We start from the raw sequence: 19,624 nt of genomic DNA, 5'->3' as shown, positions 1-19,624 counted from the left end.
GAGAAAAACAGCATTTTAAGATCTCGATTTCAAATCAAAAGTTGCTGAATCATGTTTTGAATTGGACCTGAATTCAGCGTCCGAGACATGTTCTCGGACGCTCAGTTACTTTTTGGATAGCTGCAAATGATGGACTGTAGCTTTAAGTCTCCAAATCAAAATTGTCATGTTCACTACATCCACACAGGACATGTGAGAAGCTTTGGTCCCATATTGAGTTTGAAATTTGTCCATCATTTGGTGGCCTTATAGCATATGTTTTTGTATGATAATTTTTGGTTTTTAATTAAAAGTGCACACAATACACATAATCAAAGATAATGCAGCACAGATGCTGTGAATGCATTAAGTTAAGGAAAAGAAGATTTTACATATATATCAATACATCCATATTTCTCGCGATTTGGGACCCAATTTATCAAGCTTGTAGAGTGTTCAGTTACTGGACATAGGACCAATCTGATGAGTTTCAGCTATTTTATAGAGTGCAAACATGTTTACCATGGTTTTGAGATATTTATATTCTGGACTCTATCGCGAGGCAATGTACAATGAAATACCAATGATGTTGAATCATCTCTTGTGTTCTCTACCACAGTGACTTTACCACAGTCATGACTCCCTAGAAATACACGCGTTACAGTTTCACTGTGTGCTGTCCAAGCATTTACTTGTTTTTTTCTTCATGACAGGTCCAATATCTGCCACCAGATTGTCCTGTGGAAACCACCATCCTCATTTATTTCTGATGTCATCAACCCATCAGCCTCTCAAGACTTGATTTCCAAAGATAGATCTGATGGCCAGTCAAATGACACCATCAACCCTTCTGCCGGTCAAGTACATGGTCTCAATGATACCGCCAACAAACACACAGCAGATACTTCTCATGACAAGACCGACTGGAAAAATGATTCGAGTTCAACAGATGCAACTCAGTTGTTTGATTTAGTGGATGATGATGATGATATGGAACTGTAGGCTTTGTAGGGCAATAAGTCTTTCTGAAGGTTTGCTTAAGAACGGTTGGATGCAAACATTGTAAAATGACATTTGGCTGACTGTTTCCCAGGTGTACATGTATATTCACATATTGTCAGTGGGGAAACCATTAATTCAACTTGATTTGTTTGATAGTACATTAGTTTATGCCCCAGTGCCAAAGTGCTGAGTACTATCAGGCCATGCTCAGGAGTTATTGCATGACTTTGCTCAAGTCAGACTTTTTATATTTTGATATCCTCAACAGCTGCTTCCACAACAACCAGCCCTGAATTGCATCACTAACATCTTTAACAGTGCGTGCACGGTGTCTACAGTACGCATACAATGTACATACGCAGAACATGTGCATGTATGTAATTTCAATCCGTCTTGATCAATCTGCAACGAGTACCCCCCAGCAATTTATTCATCAGTGCATATGCAACATCATTACTATGCATTGTGTGCTGCAACAGCTTGACCAATCCAATCTTAGAAGACTTGTTCATTGTTTTCAGTGGGTGTGGAAGAGTGGAACACATTTTGCAAAGGTTTTAAAAAATGAACTGAAAGTTGTGCTAATTTTAACACGTTTATGGAGTACTATTTATTTTAAGTAAAATTTTGTCTGATTTTAAAAAAATGTGACATAACATAAATAATATGCAGACCAAAGTGGCTTTTAAATGTTATTGTGGAAAACCTTTAACCCTAACTCCCTAGGCCTTTTTGCTAGGATGTAGCCTCAATCCTGCAAAATCCTCCAAGTGGCCTCGTGGTAAAATGGCATATAGCCTCAAGCCTGAATCCTGCAAAATCCTGTGGCAGTCCTGTGCAGCGTGTTGTGAATTCGCACAGCTGTTTGAAAACATTGGAACGTACATGTACCTCTATTTTGTCATATCCCTCAACACAGGTTGCGTGTGCATTCCTTCATGAATCTCAGGCTGTGCGAATACGCAAACAACTCTGACTGGTGTTAAGAATGATTATATGTATGGTTTAAAGCAATCTGCCAAGGATGCCAGTGGGTTTTTGCACTAGGGCCTGAAAAATTTGACACGTGAAAGACGGCCAACTGCAATACACCATAAACACATGCATTGCAATATCACGTGTACATATATATTGTTTGTCTACTTCGAACTAATACAATTTTATTTATACATTCGTGTATGGAGCTACATTTAGCATGGTGATTGCCATGGAGCTTCGCATGCACAATTCTTTCTGTGTGTGCTACACACACGTGGAAAAAATGGAATGCCTGATTTTGTTTTCTCCAAAACATGACAAAGCCCGAGTTCTGACTATAGCCTGAAAAGTGACATCCCTGAATCTGCAAGCGTATTTGGAATAAAAACGATATTCCTTTAAATACTGGCTCGTTCTCAACTCGATCACCATTTTGAAACCGTTTTCTTTTGTCATTTTTTTTTTCAGGACCATAAATCTCAGCTGCTTTCTTCTGGAGGGTACATGGTATAAACTTAAAATATTGAACAAAAAATCAACCCTGATCTCAAGTTGTGCATATTACTCTGATTTCATGATTATGTCGTCATATATCAAATTACAAGTGATTTTAGTTGAAAAAGTGACAAGTTCTTTCACTTATTACTCATGAATGAAATCATCAATCATGTTCATACTTGGTAATCAGATAGATCGTGAAGTCGCTCGACCTTTCCTTCCGGGGCTACCAGAAGGTCACGACCTGAGTTCTCATTTTTGTAATCAGGTTAACATTGCCTCAGGCAATATTTTTTTATTCCTGGACACAAAGCCATGACCTTTACTTTTGGTGTAACTGGAAGAGCACTGAGAATTGAATGTCAACTTCAAGGAAAAATACAACATTTGCAAACATCAAAAAACGAAATGATAAAATTATCATGAAATACCTTACTGAATTGGTAGGGACTGACAGTCTAAAGCATCCTTTAAAATCGTGGCTCCTGGAGAAAACTGGCTTTTTTCAAAAACTATTCTTAATTTTTCATATTTGTGTAAGGACACAATACTGGAGAATAAAATAGGGACATGGGGATCAAAAATAAAATTGGTTGTATTTATTTTGTTTCCCTTTCGTAATGCTTGACCGGCCTTCCCTCAGTAGAAAATAATAATGAGAAGATAAGTTTTAAAGCATCTTTCCTTTATTAGCAGCTTTATGTTGGTGATAAAGAGAAAGTTAACGTTAGTTACATGGTGTCCACTTCCTGCTTGTTACCAGACCATAATTGGCAGAAATGGAGATAATTATAGTTTCTTTATTGCAATATAAGCTATTTATTGCTGAAAATGTAAAATTTTGACGATTTCTTTTTTATGTAATATTTTGTCGCAAATTTAACAAGTGGACACCGTAACTAAGGTTAAATAAAATGAGAGATTTAATTGTTAAACCATTTTAATAGCAGATCAATTGAAAATTTAATGACAACAGTTTCTCACAGTAAGTACCTCAGAGAGAAATTCATCCATTAATAATTATATTCCTGTGACAATCTTATATGGACCTCTTTTGACATTCTCTGTATCAAAATGTTACGTAAGTTACATGTGGACACCACAGAGGCCTTCATTTACATAACTTTATATTATTATTGAGCCCAAAACTGATATTAAATTGTTGTTCTCCATAATACCATAGGGACCCATTTTAACTAATTAACACCAATATTCCAATGGGAAGTTGTCGCTTGTAGATATTAACTATCGTATTATACAAAGTGCACATTGTAACTAATGCAACTTTGGTGTCCAGCTGTAACTAACGTTAAATCACATGCATGGCATTTGTACTCCTAGTGCTCTGGATATCACAGTAAATATTTTAAACTGCTAAATATTCCTCAGAAAGTAATGTGCTGTTCAAAACCAATCAGCTATTATTTACTTTTCTACCCATGTAGCCTTATACTTACGTTAGTTACACCATTTAGTGGACACCATTTATCGTTAGTTACATAGTGTAGAATGACTGATTTTTTTTATGTAGATCAAATGTCCTTATTGTGATTAGATATATTGGTACACATGTAGGGTACAACATCACTGTTGGAGTATTTGGCCTTTCCTCCTAACACATAATGAATTAGGCATTCATTATGTTGAATAAAAATGGACACCAAAGTGGTGACCCACCCTTAAATATGATTTAAGGAAAGGTAAAGTTTAAAAACTTATGTACATTGTGTATAAAGGAACTGATATTATGCTTCTGAAGACTTAATCATCTGAAATTACTGTAGGATATACTAAGGAGGGTTTATAAAGACCCCAGTAAATATGCTAAATAGGTAGACACCAAACGTAACTTACGTTAAATAGTTTATCTGGCGTCCCTGTGCACAAACCAGAAATATTTTGAATACAGGTTACCTGTATTTGTAAAATTCATTCCATTACTAACAACTTCAATACAATATTCATCTGAGGAAATAAATTGTAAGCGTGTTTTTAATTCATTCAAAAAGGCTTACTTGTTATGTCCCGTTTTTAAGTGGTATTTCGAGGTAAATTTTCACCAAAAATCAAGAATTTTTACCACTAAAAAATGAAAATTGTGGATTTTTCAAAATTTTATTTATCCCTTCATACTTGTACCTAACATGTTAAACCACCATGACAACATTGAGTTCCACCCTAAAATTAGCCAGTATTGTGTCCTTACACATTTAGTTATTCTGACTTTTCTTTGCAATTGATCACACACCTGTGAAGGGGTACAAGCCTGCTAGACTGATTCTCTGACCTTACAATTCCCCAAAGTGTATTAATTGCTTCGTTTCATCTTAAGTGGGGTCAGGGAACCAGACTACAAGAACATGATAGGTTTTCTTGGTTTTTCCAGCATCTACAAGCCCAAAACATTAAACAAGTCAGTTAAACAATATTTTATATAACATACTAATCCTCCAAATCCATTTATTTCTGAAAATTGCAGCAAAAGCAAATGTTGTACATTCCCTTTAAAAAAGAAGTATTTTTATTACAATTATATAAATTATGCAAATGATCAGTAATGCCCAACACAAATATCGACATGATGACATCATTTCCCAAAAGGGCGCCCTCTAGCGGCATGTCAAAGACACTTGATTTTTTTCTAAATTTAAAGCCATTTATCGAAATTATACCAAATTACCCTTATATATTCTTTGGACAACTGCAAATGAATTTTGCGAGGTTTCAGGATCCCAATCTCATCAGACCAGAACTTATATGTAGGGAGAATTTGAAAATGATATGGTTTCTTTTCTTTAATTCTAAAATTCAAATCCTTCATTTGATTCAGGTTGAGTGATGACGTTTGTAGCACACGTAACAACATCAGCTACAATGTTGACCTTGGGCAATTTTCCTAATGTTGTGACGTCATCAAACCAGAAGTTATGTGTTATCAATATAAAGGCCTACACTTATATTCAATGTAATTTGTGTTTTCAGAAGTTCTTTTTACTTCACAATGAATGTGTGTAAATCTTAACGTATGCGGCATTATGGGCTCTGTGCACAAGTACCCCCTTCATGGTTACAAAGAGCAATTGGGGGATAGCACTGGGCTCTCCCAGTCTTGATGTCCCTTACATTTTAACACATTCCTGATGGCGTCTGATGTGCGTGGTGTGCTCAACTGGAGCTCCTGAAAAAGGTGGTCAAAAAGCACCATCTACTGTTTGTGCACAGAGTGCATAGAGACACGTGTCATTGCCTACAATGGGTGGGGCCGAATGAATCACTCTATAATGGATGAGGGAGCAGCGAAGAGAGGCACTGTCTATATTCATACCTGTCATGTAGTCCGGTCAATTCAAGTTAAGACCTAGAACAAATTGCAATAGAAACCATTCAAGCGTCAAACGACTTTCATAAATACACAAACAACATGTGAAAAATCTTGTTTCTATGGAGTGGAAGGGTGTTTTTCAAACATTTTTTTCAGATAACAAATTTGAGACATTTTGTCCTCGAACAATTCGTCTGGTGACTTGCTGCGATTTACATGTCTATATATTGTTTAGGATTCATGACCACATGCTTTTGCAGCAGACGACTGTTTCAAATTATAATTTTATACAGGGCACTACGGATGGAGTGGACGACTTTCCGCCGAAACTTTGCGCAATAAGTCCACTGACGAGAAACAATTATTTGCAAAAAGGGCCGGGGATGTCTAAACATCATTCTGATCATACAGCTGGTAAACGGTTGGACAGTGCATGCATGGACCGTTTGTAAAGTAAAGCGAGATCTTTAATTAAATATTATTGATTGAGCGCCTGAAAATGATGTTGGATTTGGTTAAGAAAATTCAGGAATTACTGGGCTCAGGTTGTGAAGCTTACAGTGCATTTTGTTAGTACATGAAAATATGAAACAAAACATCACAAAACACTTCGATCACAAAGAAAAAAAGTTAATGGGCGAGGTTGATGAGAAACAGATGTAGTTCTGTACATGAGCTTTCCATGTTTTTCATAAGTACGGTACAGTAACTTTAAACAGCTAAATTGAGATCATCTTAATTGAGGTACGAAAAGTAATTGAGACATCTGCTTGTACAGTCAAGAGTGAAATGAACTACACCAGATAAGCATACTAGAGTCCCGACAAAAGGATTCTTTGGATTGAACAGACCTCGCGTTAGTATTACTTTAAAAAATGATCTCACTGGCACGGTCCGTCCCCCCCCCCCCCCCCCCCCCCAAGGCTTTGATCTGGGGAAACTTGTATTATTTGTAGACGTAATACACTTTTTACACTATATATTTCTTTTCTCTAAAGCGCAGAATTCAGCAAAAAAAATAATTTCACTGCAAAATTTTAATCCTGTTAATTTGCCAGGCTTTAGTAAGGGTTTTTTTTGACAATTTATATCTTATTTATAAGTTATGCCAATGACCTAAATTTAACACAGAAGGAACACACGAATCTCGGATTTCAGATATTTTCCCTAATATTTAAAATTGGACTCTGGCCTATTGGCGTAGACACCTGAAATTTAAATTTAAATGGATCTCTTTGTGTATATCATTTTCCGCCTTTTATTCAAGTAGACCTCTTTATGCAAAGATTTTCTATGAAACAAATGTTTTTTGGGGGGCACAAAGTGATTTATATTAACCTAAAAATATTTCGGGAAGCACAACAATCTCAAATTTCTTGATTTTGTCAAAAAAATATCCTTTAGTATTGTGCGGCAGTGTTTTAATAATTGGTGGACATAGAAAAGTCGTCTGCTGTGATCAGTCGTGTCTCGCAAAGTCTCATACGTGATGTGAACGGATTTTCTGACGAGTAAAGGGCGCAAAAGAAAACATGACGCTCTCCATACGGCTGTTTACGTATTATGAAAAATTAGTAGTGAAAAAGTGAATGAAAACACTTTCCCACTCCTTTGATGAAATTAGATTTTCAGTATGTTAAATAGTGATATTTCCTTAGCGTGGTCACATTAAAATAAATTCTATTGCAATTTGTTCTAGGTCAGGCCCTGTTTTGTTCTAAATTGACCGGACTAATGTTCGTATTGCAAACATCTGTTTATAAATGCATACATGTACATGCAATCAAATCACAGAGAATGCAAGTTGGCACCCAGTCTAAACTACTCTTCACGCCTCATACTGTTTTCATGTTTGAATAACTTTTACCCACACCTCAACTTCTGGATCCCAAGCCATAGAAATTGATGAAGACACATGTAATGTGCCTCATTATGTTAGACTACTGCCGCTTCTCATGTGCAATATGGTTGATGACATCAGTCTTCCTGTCAAAAACACTCATTTGTTCTTTACAAATGAACAAAACAAAAATAAAATGAACACGTAGTGTCCATATTCTGTGATCTGCTAGACCTTGCTTTGGGAAACATTTTGTTGTAAAAAAAATATTGGTGAAATGTGAAGACACTTGGCCTTTTACTTGGACTATTTGTGAAGTGTAAAGTGAAGTAAATAAAGCAAAGGCAGGCACAAATGACAAACTTGAGGACTTTCTGCTAAATAATATGGGTGTAATTTACCATGGAATTCTGTCTTCACCATTAAGTGCATACAGTGCTAGTACTGAAGCAAAATGTACGTAAATAAGCTCAACACAATAACGTCGGTTTCTGCAAGAATGCCAAAATACACATGTAATTGAACAAATTGTTCATGCCATCTTTCTTTGTTCATGTAAATGAATGAATGAATTCCGTTGCGAGTACTTCTTGTACATACATGCATGTACATGCACGTGTATACTATAAGCAGGTTGCTTACAGCTAATTCTTTTTCAAATAAATGATGTCTGGGCAAAAAACTAATGGCCAGCATGAAAATGAAAGTGAAGTGAGCCATAGCAAATACAAACATGTACACCATTTTGAGGCGGGTCTAATTTTGACGGGACATACATGTAGTATCTAATTACTAACGTTTTGTGTCGTTTTGGGTCTACTTAGACTTTGTTATGAGCTGTGAAAATGCATTAAAGTGAGATGAAATGGCTATTTTTCTTTCCGCTTTTCTTTATGTTGGGGAACGTTGTTGGGGAGGAATGTCAACCCACTCAAACGCTATTCCACTGCTCCCTATGAGGCAGTTATTCTTGCAATAAAACCATTTCTTTGTGTCCATTTAGGGCTGTAGCGTGCACTTAGATACACTCAAGTTGCATCAAACAGTTTTAAAGTTGTTACACTTTAAATAGTGTTAAATACTGTACATGTACATGCATATACATTTGTATAAACACTTCAGGTCTTGTGTGAATACTTTGCAGGTGGTCTGGACCTTGTTGTTTTCATGCCCAGCTTGCTGCTATGCTGATTCTCTTTTGTCTTTAAGGCACCAGACGTCATGGCTGTGCTGCTGTTCTTTGAAGGTTCAGTGACATATGAAGATGGTGTCTGCATACTAGATACAGTTTGAAATGTCGAAGTGGTTGAACTCTTGGCACTTCTTTGCACCATTGATTTTAACATCTGGACAATTGCAACAGGAGACACATTCATCCGGAGTAGATCCAAAATAATCCTGCCGATACAATGATAAAAACAAGCTAAATGTCATGCAACTGACATCAACGAGAATGGACGAGGCAAAGCCAGTCCACTCTTGCATGAATGTACTGGTATCTACAGTTCCAAGTCTATTCTCCGACTTAAACTATTTCTTAAAGCCACTTAGGATCATTTGCATGTCGAAATTTCATGAAATGGACTGAATAAAGGCTATAGCAGACATTGTTCCACAGGCTGTTCAAAGTTCTGTGTCCATTGATGCTGGAATAAACACACACACACACACCCACGCAGTCGTGTTTTACTATACTCATGAGGACCTGCCCCTTTCCTTCTTTTGTTCCATTTTGTTTGAACTCAACAATAGGCCCGACGCTGCCCGACGACCTGGGCAAAGTTCTTGCCCCTCTCAAGATGATATGATGTCATGCTTGGGCTATTAGTTTGATCATGGTCTGAGCTTTAAAAGTGACCAAAGTCTATGGCATTTGGAAAGAAGTCCCCCAAAAAAGGGGAGGGGGAGCAGGTAAAAACACAAAGACTTTTCCACTACATGTACTTTGCAGAAAAGCCAACCAGATCAGCTTTTCTGCAAAGTTTGTGGAAAAGCCCATTAAAATTCAACATCATTTGACAAATGTCAGTACAGTATATTTTAGGAGATCCATATTACCTAAAAACAGCAGGGCTTATATCCACCCCTGCTAGACTGCATAGCTCAAACAGATCTTGCTCCTCCCTTGATAATGCATCTTTGGTCCTCTTTCCCTGCACTGCATACTTGTGAGATGAGCCATGTGTTACTTTAATTGAACTCATGGTTAAGATGACAGTACCTAATCAGATGGATGGAATCAATAATCACCAATGAATTAACTTATTCAACCATTCCATTGGGGATGTTACAGAAAATTATTTTCAAAATGACAACTTCAAAGTAAGACAGTGCCAGTGTCTAACTCTGTTTAATTAAAGCAGTGTTCCCATTTCCACCTGATGCACTGTGTAGTGTTGCGTCTGACAGGGTTAGGGTTAATAAGGAGAAGGGCGAACTGAATTTCACATGAATATTCCTGTTGGTCAGTTTTATGCAGTGACTAAGTTCAGATTGTTTAAACCATTGCTATGACGTCACACTATTGTTAAAAGTGTGGATTTGGAACTACGAATCTGTTACGCTGGTCACAAAGTGTGGATTCGGAACGAAGAATCTTTAGTAAAGTGTGGATTCGGAATTACGAATCCACACTTTGAACATGTCGGACAATTGTTCTCCATAATGAGCATTAATAGGACCGTATGCGTGAAAATTTCCTTCCGAAATTACCAATGCATCTTCACTGTCAGAGTCATTCTCCGCCGTCACTGCAAAACCCACTTCGAGTCAGAAAGAAATCATCGTCTGAACTATCCATATGTCGAAGGAAGGAGCCGGGAAAAATGTTGCAACCTGACGCCATTTTTTTCTTCATATATCATCTCAATGAAGGTCATTCATTGCAAAAATGATGATAAGGCATGAATCTGGGACTGAAAAATATTTCCAATTTTGTTAGGAAATACTTAGAACATTTTCTTGACTCTCCATAGACTTTGTACACAATCGCGGAAGTGGCATTAGGTTGCATCATTTTTCCCAAGTCTTTTCATCTCCTCTCACTGTTAATGCCAATACTTCATTTGACGCAATGGTTTAAGTCAAAGAATACACTCGCAAGTGTGGATTCTTAACTACGAATCCACACTTTCTCGTGTATTCTCCTTAACAGAATTTTTGTTTTTATAAACTCTGACATTTAGTTGGAAAATGGAGCAGGAACTGTGAAAGCAGAGAGGTCATCAGTTGGAGTCTGATTAGACCAGTGGTTGATGCTTTGATCTAATGCAATATTTGGTGTGAAGAAAATATTTGTTTTTGTGAAGTGTTTCACTGTGGTGAAATACTTATGTGTAAACAGGAGGAATTGCATGAGGCAGAGCTGTACAATGTTGGAGTACTTGTATACTCTTACTAGTACACGCATGTACTCGACTTTTAGTACTCGAAAATTATTTGGAGTTTAGACTTTGGCACGAACTCACGCACGGACCGAAAAACCTTTGACCCAGTGCAGAATACGTCACACAAAATCGATCAACGTGCATGTAGTTGGGTCATAAGTGCACGCGCGATACGGAACTAGGCAAAAGCATACGGTCATTCTTTGGCGAATTTTCAAATATTACAGACTCTACAACTTATTTTGATTCAACAAGCATTCGTTGGAAGAGTTTATACAACTGTAGTGTATGAACAAAATATTTGAAATCACACGGTACGAGTGATGTACCGAGGAGAAAATTTATCGTCGATTCGCAGCTGCCGCGATTTTCTACAAACCTTCCAAACTTGTCAAAGTGTGAGACGGAAATCTGCCAAAAGTCCTCTTCTAAAGATTTTATCAAAAGAATCATTGAGTGCGTTCGATTACTTTCCCCAGCTTACTCGCACCTGTCGACGTGAGTAAAGTTTCGTGCAAGAGCTGCTGGAAAGTTGACCTTTGACATGACACATGAGGCGCCTGGCACATTGGCAGCCATGTTTATTGCATGGCTTTATCCCTTATGGGATACTTACCCAAGTAACTGGCTCGGCGAGTCGGTTACTGGGGCCAGGCTGGAGTAAGCGCAATAAGTCACGTGAGAGGTAAATCGAACGCTGTCATGCTTGCACAAGTAAGTGCGGGGGAAGTAATCGAACGCACTCAAAGTCTATCAAGAAGTTTAAATTTTCCTTTTCAAAATGCACCTTATCAGAAAAAAAATGATTGAAGGCTAATCATAAAGAGGTAGGTTTTTATATTGAAGCGCTCCGGAACTAGGAAAAATCCGGAACTACTGTACCACTACTAGTCCCATAAGAAAATGACTACCTCTGTATATTCAGTCACACATCCCACATATGGCCTGTGCGCCGATGGTTCCGTTGCTAGGGGAGCCGAAAATCAATTTAAGATCATAATATTTTGTCAGCAGAAAAATCAACTGTCTGGTACAGTCCTACACTGTGATACCTAGCCCCACTAGTGTGGCTGCGGTATGCTGCGCTGAACCTCTGGCCACACACCAAGTTATTGCACACTACTGAGGAGGTTCTCAAAAAATTACACAAATTTTCTTACATATGGTTGTATTTAATGATGTCTCAGCTCTTCACTTCTGGGATGCTTAGGTGTAATAATATCCAATTTTCCGAGAAATTTTTTAATCTTTCTGGAGCCCAAATGCACGCAAAAATCGTCTGTTGATGGCAGCCATTTTGAATGTACGAAGCAATGATCCCAAAGCTGTGATGTCGCGCTTATGCAAATCGATCTTGTTGCTCAACAGGCGCGCGAGTTGCGATGCGACGGCTGTTTCTTGTACAATCTCTCAACCGATAGTATTATAGTGCGCAGCCATTAAGTATGGGCGAATCAATTGTACAAGAAACAGCCGACGCATCGCAACTTGCTTCACCAGTTTGCATCCTTCTCACACCTCACCGCACCCATCCTTATAACATATCATCATCGTTGGAATCCCTCATTCTCCTGACGACGGGCAGAGCATACTATTCCAAACATTGAGTCCCTCTGGTTCTTTTCAAAACCACACATATCCTTGTGTGACCATTTTTCGCGCACAGTACTTTGACCGATTTTTTTTCTTGCATAAACTAAACCCTACATAGTTGGTTATATTTTTAAGAACATGGACAAATATATTTGAAATGACTCCTCCATCAAAAACATAACAAAACCACCCTTCTGTAACAATTTTCTCCGGCATTCATTGCTCATTCTAATACACCTGCGATCAATCAATCAATTATACAGGCGCGCGCGCCTAGCACGCGGTCGACCAATACCGTGGCCGATCGCACCGCCTCGACACATGGCTGCATGATACACATCATTTCAATAAAAACAAACATAGGTATTGGCCTACTTTTTGGGTACTTTAAATATTACGATTAGGTCTTATTCTGACAGAAATATATTTTAAGGCATATTCATTCCAACAAACAACTCGGTACCGAAATCTGCATCTTGGCAAAACAGATCGTAAAATAAAAACGCGATATAAGCCGCACGTCGTATTTCGTGCTCCTTAATTCTGATTACGCCCTCTGTTGTTTAGTGAAAGTCGACCGAAAATGTCTTTCACGTTTTGGGGTTGTACGGCGACACTGATTGGAAATTCGTAGCGATGTTTGTATTAGTTTTCTTGGCCATTCAATAATGTGACGTTTTGTATCTAGTCGGTACAGCAATAATTTACACTCTCTTTGATTTCTTTCAAATTACTTCTCTGAAAAGCTTTTGATTTCTGCATAACTGCATCGAGAAGAAAGGCGATGTAACGATGGATCATCGACGGTGATTTGACGTCGGTCCGTGTTGTGTTAAAAAAGATACGAGCCGAGAAAGTTGGTTGCCCGAATATTGGGCAGTGCGAATTTGGGGCACCGGACGATACTCACAAAAGAGATTTATTCACATGCATGGTGCTACCGCAAACTTATCTTGGCTTAGTATCTTTCCACCATGCAAACCTTCAGAATTTTTTTTCGATGTCATCATGTGATGCATACAGTTACATAAATAACAAAACAAAATGGACGACAGCCGTTGGAACTGGCATTTTTTTACGGACAAGCCACCGAAATCGTCAAGATTTTTCACATTTGTTTTTTTGTGTGGTCTGTTTCAAGTCGATCATTAGCTTTGTGAATGACTGCTGAATGTACGAGGTATGTAAATGAAATCTGGGGTGTGGGGTGGGATATTAGAGGTGAAAATCGACAATTTTTGAGAGGCCATTATTTTAGGGTCAACCGCTACGGTATCAGGTCAACTCGGACCCTAACCAAGTCGGACCCATGCCAACTCGGACCCACTACCAACTCGGACCCACTACCAACTCGGACCCACTACCAACTCGGACCCAAGCATGACCAACTCAGACCCAACAATGACTCAATCATTAGTTTCAGAGATTATATCTATAGGTTATCTTAATGTGACATTGTTATAGAGTGAAGATATTCTGCAATTATATTGGGCAGAATGGGGCTTTTAGTTTTGTTGTTTTCTTTTATTGCCGCTGTGTGGAGCGGTATTTTATGATGCATACAGTATACTGTTGCTAAACGCTTATCGTTTTGAACGTCATGAAACTAACGTGCTTAGCTTTTTCCAAGAGATATTAGTAGCGTATAGTATAGGTTAGGCATTTCGCATGTCATTTGTTGATATATACGTGCTTTTTCAAAATCTTGATTTTCTTTTCCAAACGAAATTCAAAGGATTATAATTTTCAGTAGGAAATAAATTGCTGGTTCGTTTTTGCAGGCCTTTGTGTCTTGTAACAAGTGGTTGGAAGTGGCGCGCACTATATTCAGAACAAATTGAGGAGCGTCCTGCTGAGGTTGAAATTGATTAATAGATTACTTGTCATGGGCTGTTTGTTTTTTTGTGCGATGACTCATTAGAAAGCTCATAACTAATGTAATGCTAATTATCAATTTAATTTTTTTCTTCTCGCATGACATCAAAGTCGATGCCTAATTGCTTCTTTTTATAGGAGGAAAATGACGCAGTCCTGCCAGGGGCATATTTACTGATATTTTCACTCCCCCCCCCCCCCCCCCCCCGAACATCATAGTGGAACATACAGGCAGCCACCTGTAAGGCCTTGAAGGATAATCTTCCCAGAGCTCCAATAGTCCTTTTTGATGATTGACATTGCATCTTTTTGTAGGGGATTTAACTTGATTTTTTTTTTTAATTCACATGGTGGCTTTGAATTTTGTGGCGTTTTTTTACGAATCTGTTTAACTTTTTATACTTTTTTGATTTAACTTTTTTGTTTAATATGGAACCTTCGTTTTTCTTGCAATGTATGCAATGGTGTATAGGCCTACTTATGTGGGGGTTTTTAAAATAGAGATTAGAACAGACTTCGTTTTTATATCTTATTTATTTTATTTATTGACTTATAATGTTTACTTATATTTATTGAGTTAATAATGTTATGTTTGAAAGAGTTTATTATGGAATCAATGCCATACTTTTTTTTCTTCTATGAATATCTGTTCTGAATTTGTATATTTTGTTACTTTTGTTGATTAAAAATGAAATAAATTGCTGTTAATGGAGCAAGATGGCGTGAGCGATGTCAATTAATATGTTTTAATGAAAATAAATAATTGGTGAAACTTTCAAAGCGCAATATGTTTTAATGGAAACAAATAATAATAAATAATTAATTACACCTTTAAAGCGCATTTCAAAATAGCATTTCAATGCGCTTTACAACAACAAAAATGTTATTGTAACTGCTGCAAACACATAATTTTCCTTACAATTACAATGAAAATGTTAGCCCCATAAATGTGGCCTATTTACTGGACTGCCTCCGTAAACATAGGCCACACATCCACATGTTCAAAAATCGTGTCGACTTTGCCAAATTTTGATTTTCACATTTAGGCTTAGTTTGTAGGTTTTTTTTGCTTTAGAAGCATACTCACCCTCTTTATAGGGTAATCAGAAAGTGCTGCCTTTTTCAGATGTATATTTTTCGTGAAATTTCCAGATTCATTTTTACACGTTTGCGTATCAAAATTTCAACATGAAATTTCACAAAAATTAGACATCTGAAAAAGGCAGCACTTTCTGATTAGCCTATAAAGAGGGTGAGTATGCTTCTAAAGCAAAAAAACCCTACAAACTAAGCCTAAATGTGAAAATCAAAATTTGGCAAAGTCGACACGATTTTTGTACATGTGGATGTGTGGCCTATGTTTACGGAGGCAGTCCAGTAAATAGGCCACATTTATGGGGCTATGAAAATGTATACTGAACAGCATCATTGTAAACAGATGAGAAGTGGACAAACTTTATGAAATGCCGCATGATTGAAAACGATGTCGAATGATTGAAAACGATGGGTCCGAGTTGGTCATGCATGGGTCCGAGTTGGTCGTGGGTCCGAGTTGGTCGTGGGTCCGAGTTGGTAGTGGGTCCGAGTTGGCGTGGGTCCGAGTTGGTAGTGGGTCCGAGTTGGCATGGGTCCGAGTTGGCTTGGGTCCGAGTTGGTTTGGGTCCGAGTTGGATCGAAACCCTTGCTAAGCGCTACCACACTCTCACGACTAGGGTCATGTAGGCAGTGGTAGGTTATGTCTCCAGCGCTACATGTGAATGAATATGAGCATGTCAGCTGGAGTTGCTCAAGCTATTCATAATCATGATGGCAGATACTTACTTGGTGTTTAGCCAAATGAATTTCGTACTCCAGACATCTAGTTATCTTAATTTGCAGGGGGAAATTTTGAGCGTTTGCTCGAGCTGATTCATCGAAAGCTAGCTGCCATGTAGGGGTCATGGGTCATAGTTTCTCCGCGATAAAGCCCCGCTGACCGTAAGATCATGGCCAAATTCTGCTAAATGCGCTTGAAAATCTGTCGGATTTATCAAAAATCCGTCAAATTCCCAAGAAATACTCGAAATACACTTCAAACACTAAAAATCACATGCAGATGTTTTTTGTATTGCCTTAATGCAAGGGTTTGTTTGAAAAGATAAAAACACTGTATTAAAGCATGGGAATATACAACATTTGCAAACATCGAAAAATAAAACTACTTTTTACAAAATACCTTAGGATGTTGGGAAGTGCAGTCTAAAGCATCTTGTAATGGTCGCCTGGATGGAGTGAAGTCATTTTCACAAATGTTGTATATATTTCCAACGGTGGTCGGTGGACCACCTTTTTCAACTAGTGCTCCAAATTTACCATTTTTTTCAGTCAAAATTGTGTTTGCTAATGGTTCATGAATGTTCATGAATGGGTGCAGGCCAGCTAGACTCGTTCCCTTACCTTACAATTTTCTAGCATTTATAAATTATTATTATTATTATTATTTATTCAGCCAACAAATGAACAAAAGTACAATGACAAAGCAAAGATATATCAACAAGTAAACAAAATTGGAAATTGAAAAAGTATGACCAGACAAGACTGAAGGATGCGAGAAGGAATGGGTCGAGGGGGAGGGAAGAGGGGGGAGGGAAGGGAAGGGAGGGTGGACATGCAGTTTGGCAGGGGAGAGGAGCCTAGACGGAGGGACAGAAAACAAGGACAATATAACATTCCAAACCGGCCAGGGTAACAAAAGTGTACTTAAACACTGTAGCCCTAAGGCCTGCCTACCCATAAATTGATCCATTTCATCTTTCGTGGAGTCAGGGAACCAGACTACTTGAACATTTTTGCTTTTCTTGTTTTTTCCAGCATTTCCGAACACAAAACCTCAAAAATGTCAGTGTCACAAAATTTGATATATTATACAAACCCCTCAAATAGTTCATTTCTGAAAATTACAACAAAAGCCACTGATGTACATTCCCTTTAAAACAAATGTACCATTTAAAAAAAAATGTTTCTGGTTTTCCTGTCAAAATTAAAAGCCACTCTGTCCAATTTTTTTTTACAAAAAAATCTGTCAAAGTCAGCCGGAAATCGGCCGAAACGGTCACCAATGGGAGGAACATCGCGAGGTAAAATATGGACTTTTCCATTTCACGAGGCGAAGCCGAGTGAACTGAAAAAGTCCAGATTTTACCAAGCGATAATCTTCCTCCCATTTCACAATTTAAAGCCACTCAATATTTGTTTTTAATAACTGACTTATAGATCCTTTTCATTTGATATATTTGAACTTTTATTTAAATACAAAATTGGTAAAAACTTTTTTTATCTTCAAACCACCCCTTTACGAAAATGTTTGAACCCACCCCGCTTGGCTCTTTTAGAATAAGACAACCTCGTCCCCAGGGTGTCGAGCAGTACGCGCCCACCACTACCTGCTCAACGCGGTTGGAAATAAAGTAAGCACTGGGGACGAGGTTGCGATAAAGAATAAAACAACTTGCAGCGCCATGTTGTTTCCCATCATGCCTTGCGCGATCGTAAGGAACGAGCACGCGCCCCCTGGAGTCGAGGCTGAGAATAAAAAGACTAGATCGACAGCGCACGTGCATACGTACGGAGGCCCGTTCGTGCCAGATTTTAAAGTGAAAACATATTTTTATTGCGAAATAACGCAATACTTATTGCGAAATAACGCAATACTTAATGCTCTGTGGTGTGATCTGAGGCAATTTCTTACCACTTTAACCAATAATTTTCTTAGCACAAAAGATACTAATTTAAACATAATTTTCGAGGTTTTCTCAGCTAAAGGCATAAGAACATTTTTTAAACATTGTTTTCGAGGTTGGAGTCATTGAACCAGCTACCAGAATTCTGAGCTATAGGCGTGGGGTTCGGGGCCCGCTTAAGGGCCCCGAAAAATTTTGGATTCTAAATGCTCTGTGGTGCTATCTGAGGCAATTTCTGACCCCTTTAACCAATATTTTCTAAGCAAAAGATACATTGTAGTACATAATAGGGCCCTGTAAATGAGACACGAGTTCAAAAATCTGGGGGGGGGGGGACATTTGATATTGTGTCCCCCACCCTTCAAAAAGTAGGCGGGGGGGACCAGTCCCCCTGTCCCCCCAGGATTGACGCCCATGGCGTCATGTAGATCAATGATAATTTTTTTAGAAACTCAAAATCTCAGTGGGGGGAGACTGGGGGGGGGGGGGCGACAAAGTTGGGGGGCGACTGGGGGCTGTCCCCCCCCCCCCCCCCCCCCGTGGCTACGCCACTGATTTCAAGGAATTTTAATTGGTCTATTATTATTATTTAGCTTATATGAATGGAGGAAAAAGTTTGTGCGTGGCCGATTCGCGTGATATCGCTGACTGAAACTGTGTGACCCACAGACCACCTGTCTATAATACGTGTTCCGTGGTGTGAGCGAGCAGTGCAGTAGGTGTTAACACGCATTATGCGCTATGTCACGCCGGTTGTCAGCTTACTGGTCCGCGGTCGCCCTTCGGTCGAAGGGTCGTTTCTCAGTGGTCATCATGTGGATCATTCGCGACTATTTAGATTTAGATCAATGATTTTTTTTAGAAACTCAAAATCTCAGTGGGGGGGGGGGGGGGGGGGGGGGGCGACTGGGGGGCGACAAGGTTTCATGGGGGGGCGGTCGCCCCCCCCCCCCCAGTGGCTACGCCACCGCCTTTATTTTGTCCATTGTTCTTGAAGTTCCTGTCCGTCATTGCGTTTTTTATCCGTTGTGCTCTTGTCGTGGTACGGTTTTGCTTGAAAGGAGCGGGGTGCTGAAAAACAGAAGGCCTATGTTTGATCTTTTCAGAAAACGTTGCCATAATAGACATTTCTGTGGCATTTTTGCCGGGGGGAAGGAACAACAAGTTTATAGGGCTTATCTTTTCACAACCCCCCCCCCCCCCCCCTTTTGAATCAAAATGGCCACCAAGCACAAACGTGTGCTGACAGAAGAGAACTGAATGATTCCCTCGCAACTACAAGGGAAATTGTACTGATATAATGATACGTTTTGAGGAATAGTTGTTTGGGTTGGGGGATGCATCAATAATACGCTCAATATTCCACCACGCTGAAGAAAACTAATACATTTAAACGAATGATAATTACATAAGAATGATTTTCCAACTTTAA

At 38.7% G+C, this 19,624-nt stretch overlaps 1 protein-coding gene and 1 long non-coding RNA gene across 4 annotated transcripts in view; one reads left to right on the top strand and one right to left on the bottom strand.

The window, feature by feature from the left end:
- LOC119726983 overlaps nt 1–4,465 on the top strand; it is a 32,515-nt gene extending 28,050 nt beyond the window's left edge. For 2 of the 3 annotated variants that reach the window (XM_038198838.1, XM_038198836.1), the window contains one exon: nt 693–4,457. In XM_038198838.1, coding sequence (XP_038054766.1) covers nt 693–981 — 289 coding nt within the window. In that variant the 3' untranslated portion in view covers nt 982–4,457. Of the gene's footprint in view, nt 1–692 lie in introns of all 3 variants that reach the window. The other variant, XM_038198837.1, reaches the window with a different exon arrangement.
- A 539-nt stretch (nt 4,466–5,004) lies between these two features.
- Nucleotides 5,005–16,444, bottom strand: LOC119726980. Its single transcript, XR_005270876.1, has 3 exons — nt 16,295–16,444; nt 9,678–9,840; nt 5,005–9,017 (listed from the first exon to the last, which is right to left on the bottom strand). It is a non-coding gene; the product is annotated as an uncharacterized LOC119726980 (long non-coding RNA).
- Nucleotides 16,445–19,624: the final 3,180 nt, after the last annotated feature.

Source organism: Patiria miniata, unplaced genomic scaffold (assembly GCF_015706575.1).
Source record: "Patiria miniata isolate m_02_andy unplaced genomic scaffold, ASM1570657v1 HiC_scaffold_2, whole genome shotgun sequence".
NCBI lineage: Eukaryota > Metazoa > Echinodermata > Asteroidea > Valvatida > Asterinidae > Patiria > Patiria miniata.
This window is presented reverse-complemented; position numbering and strand designations above follow the sequence as displayed.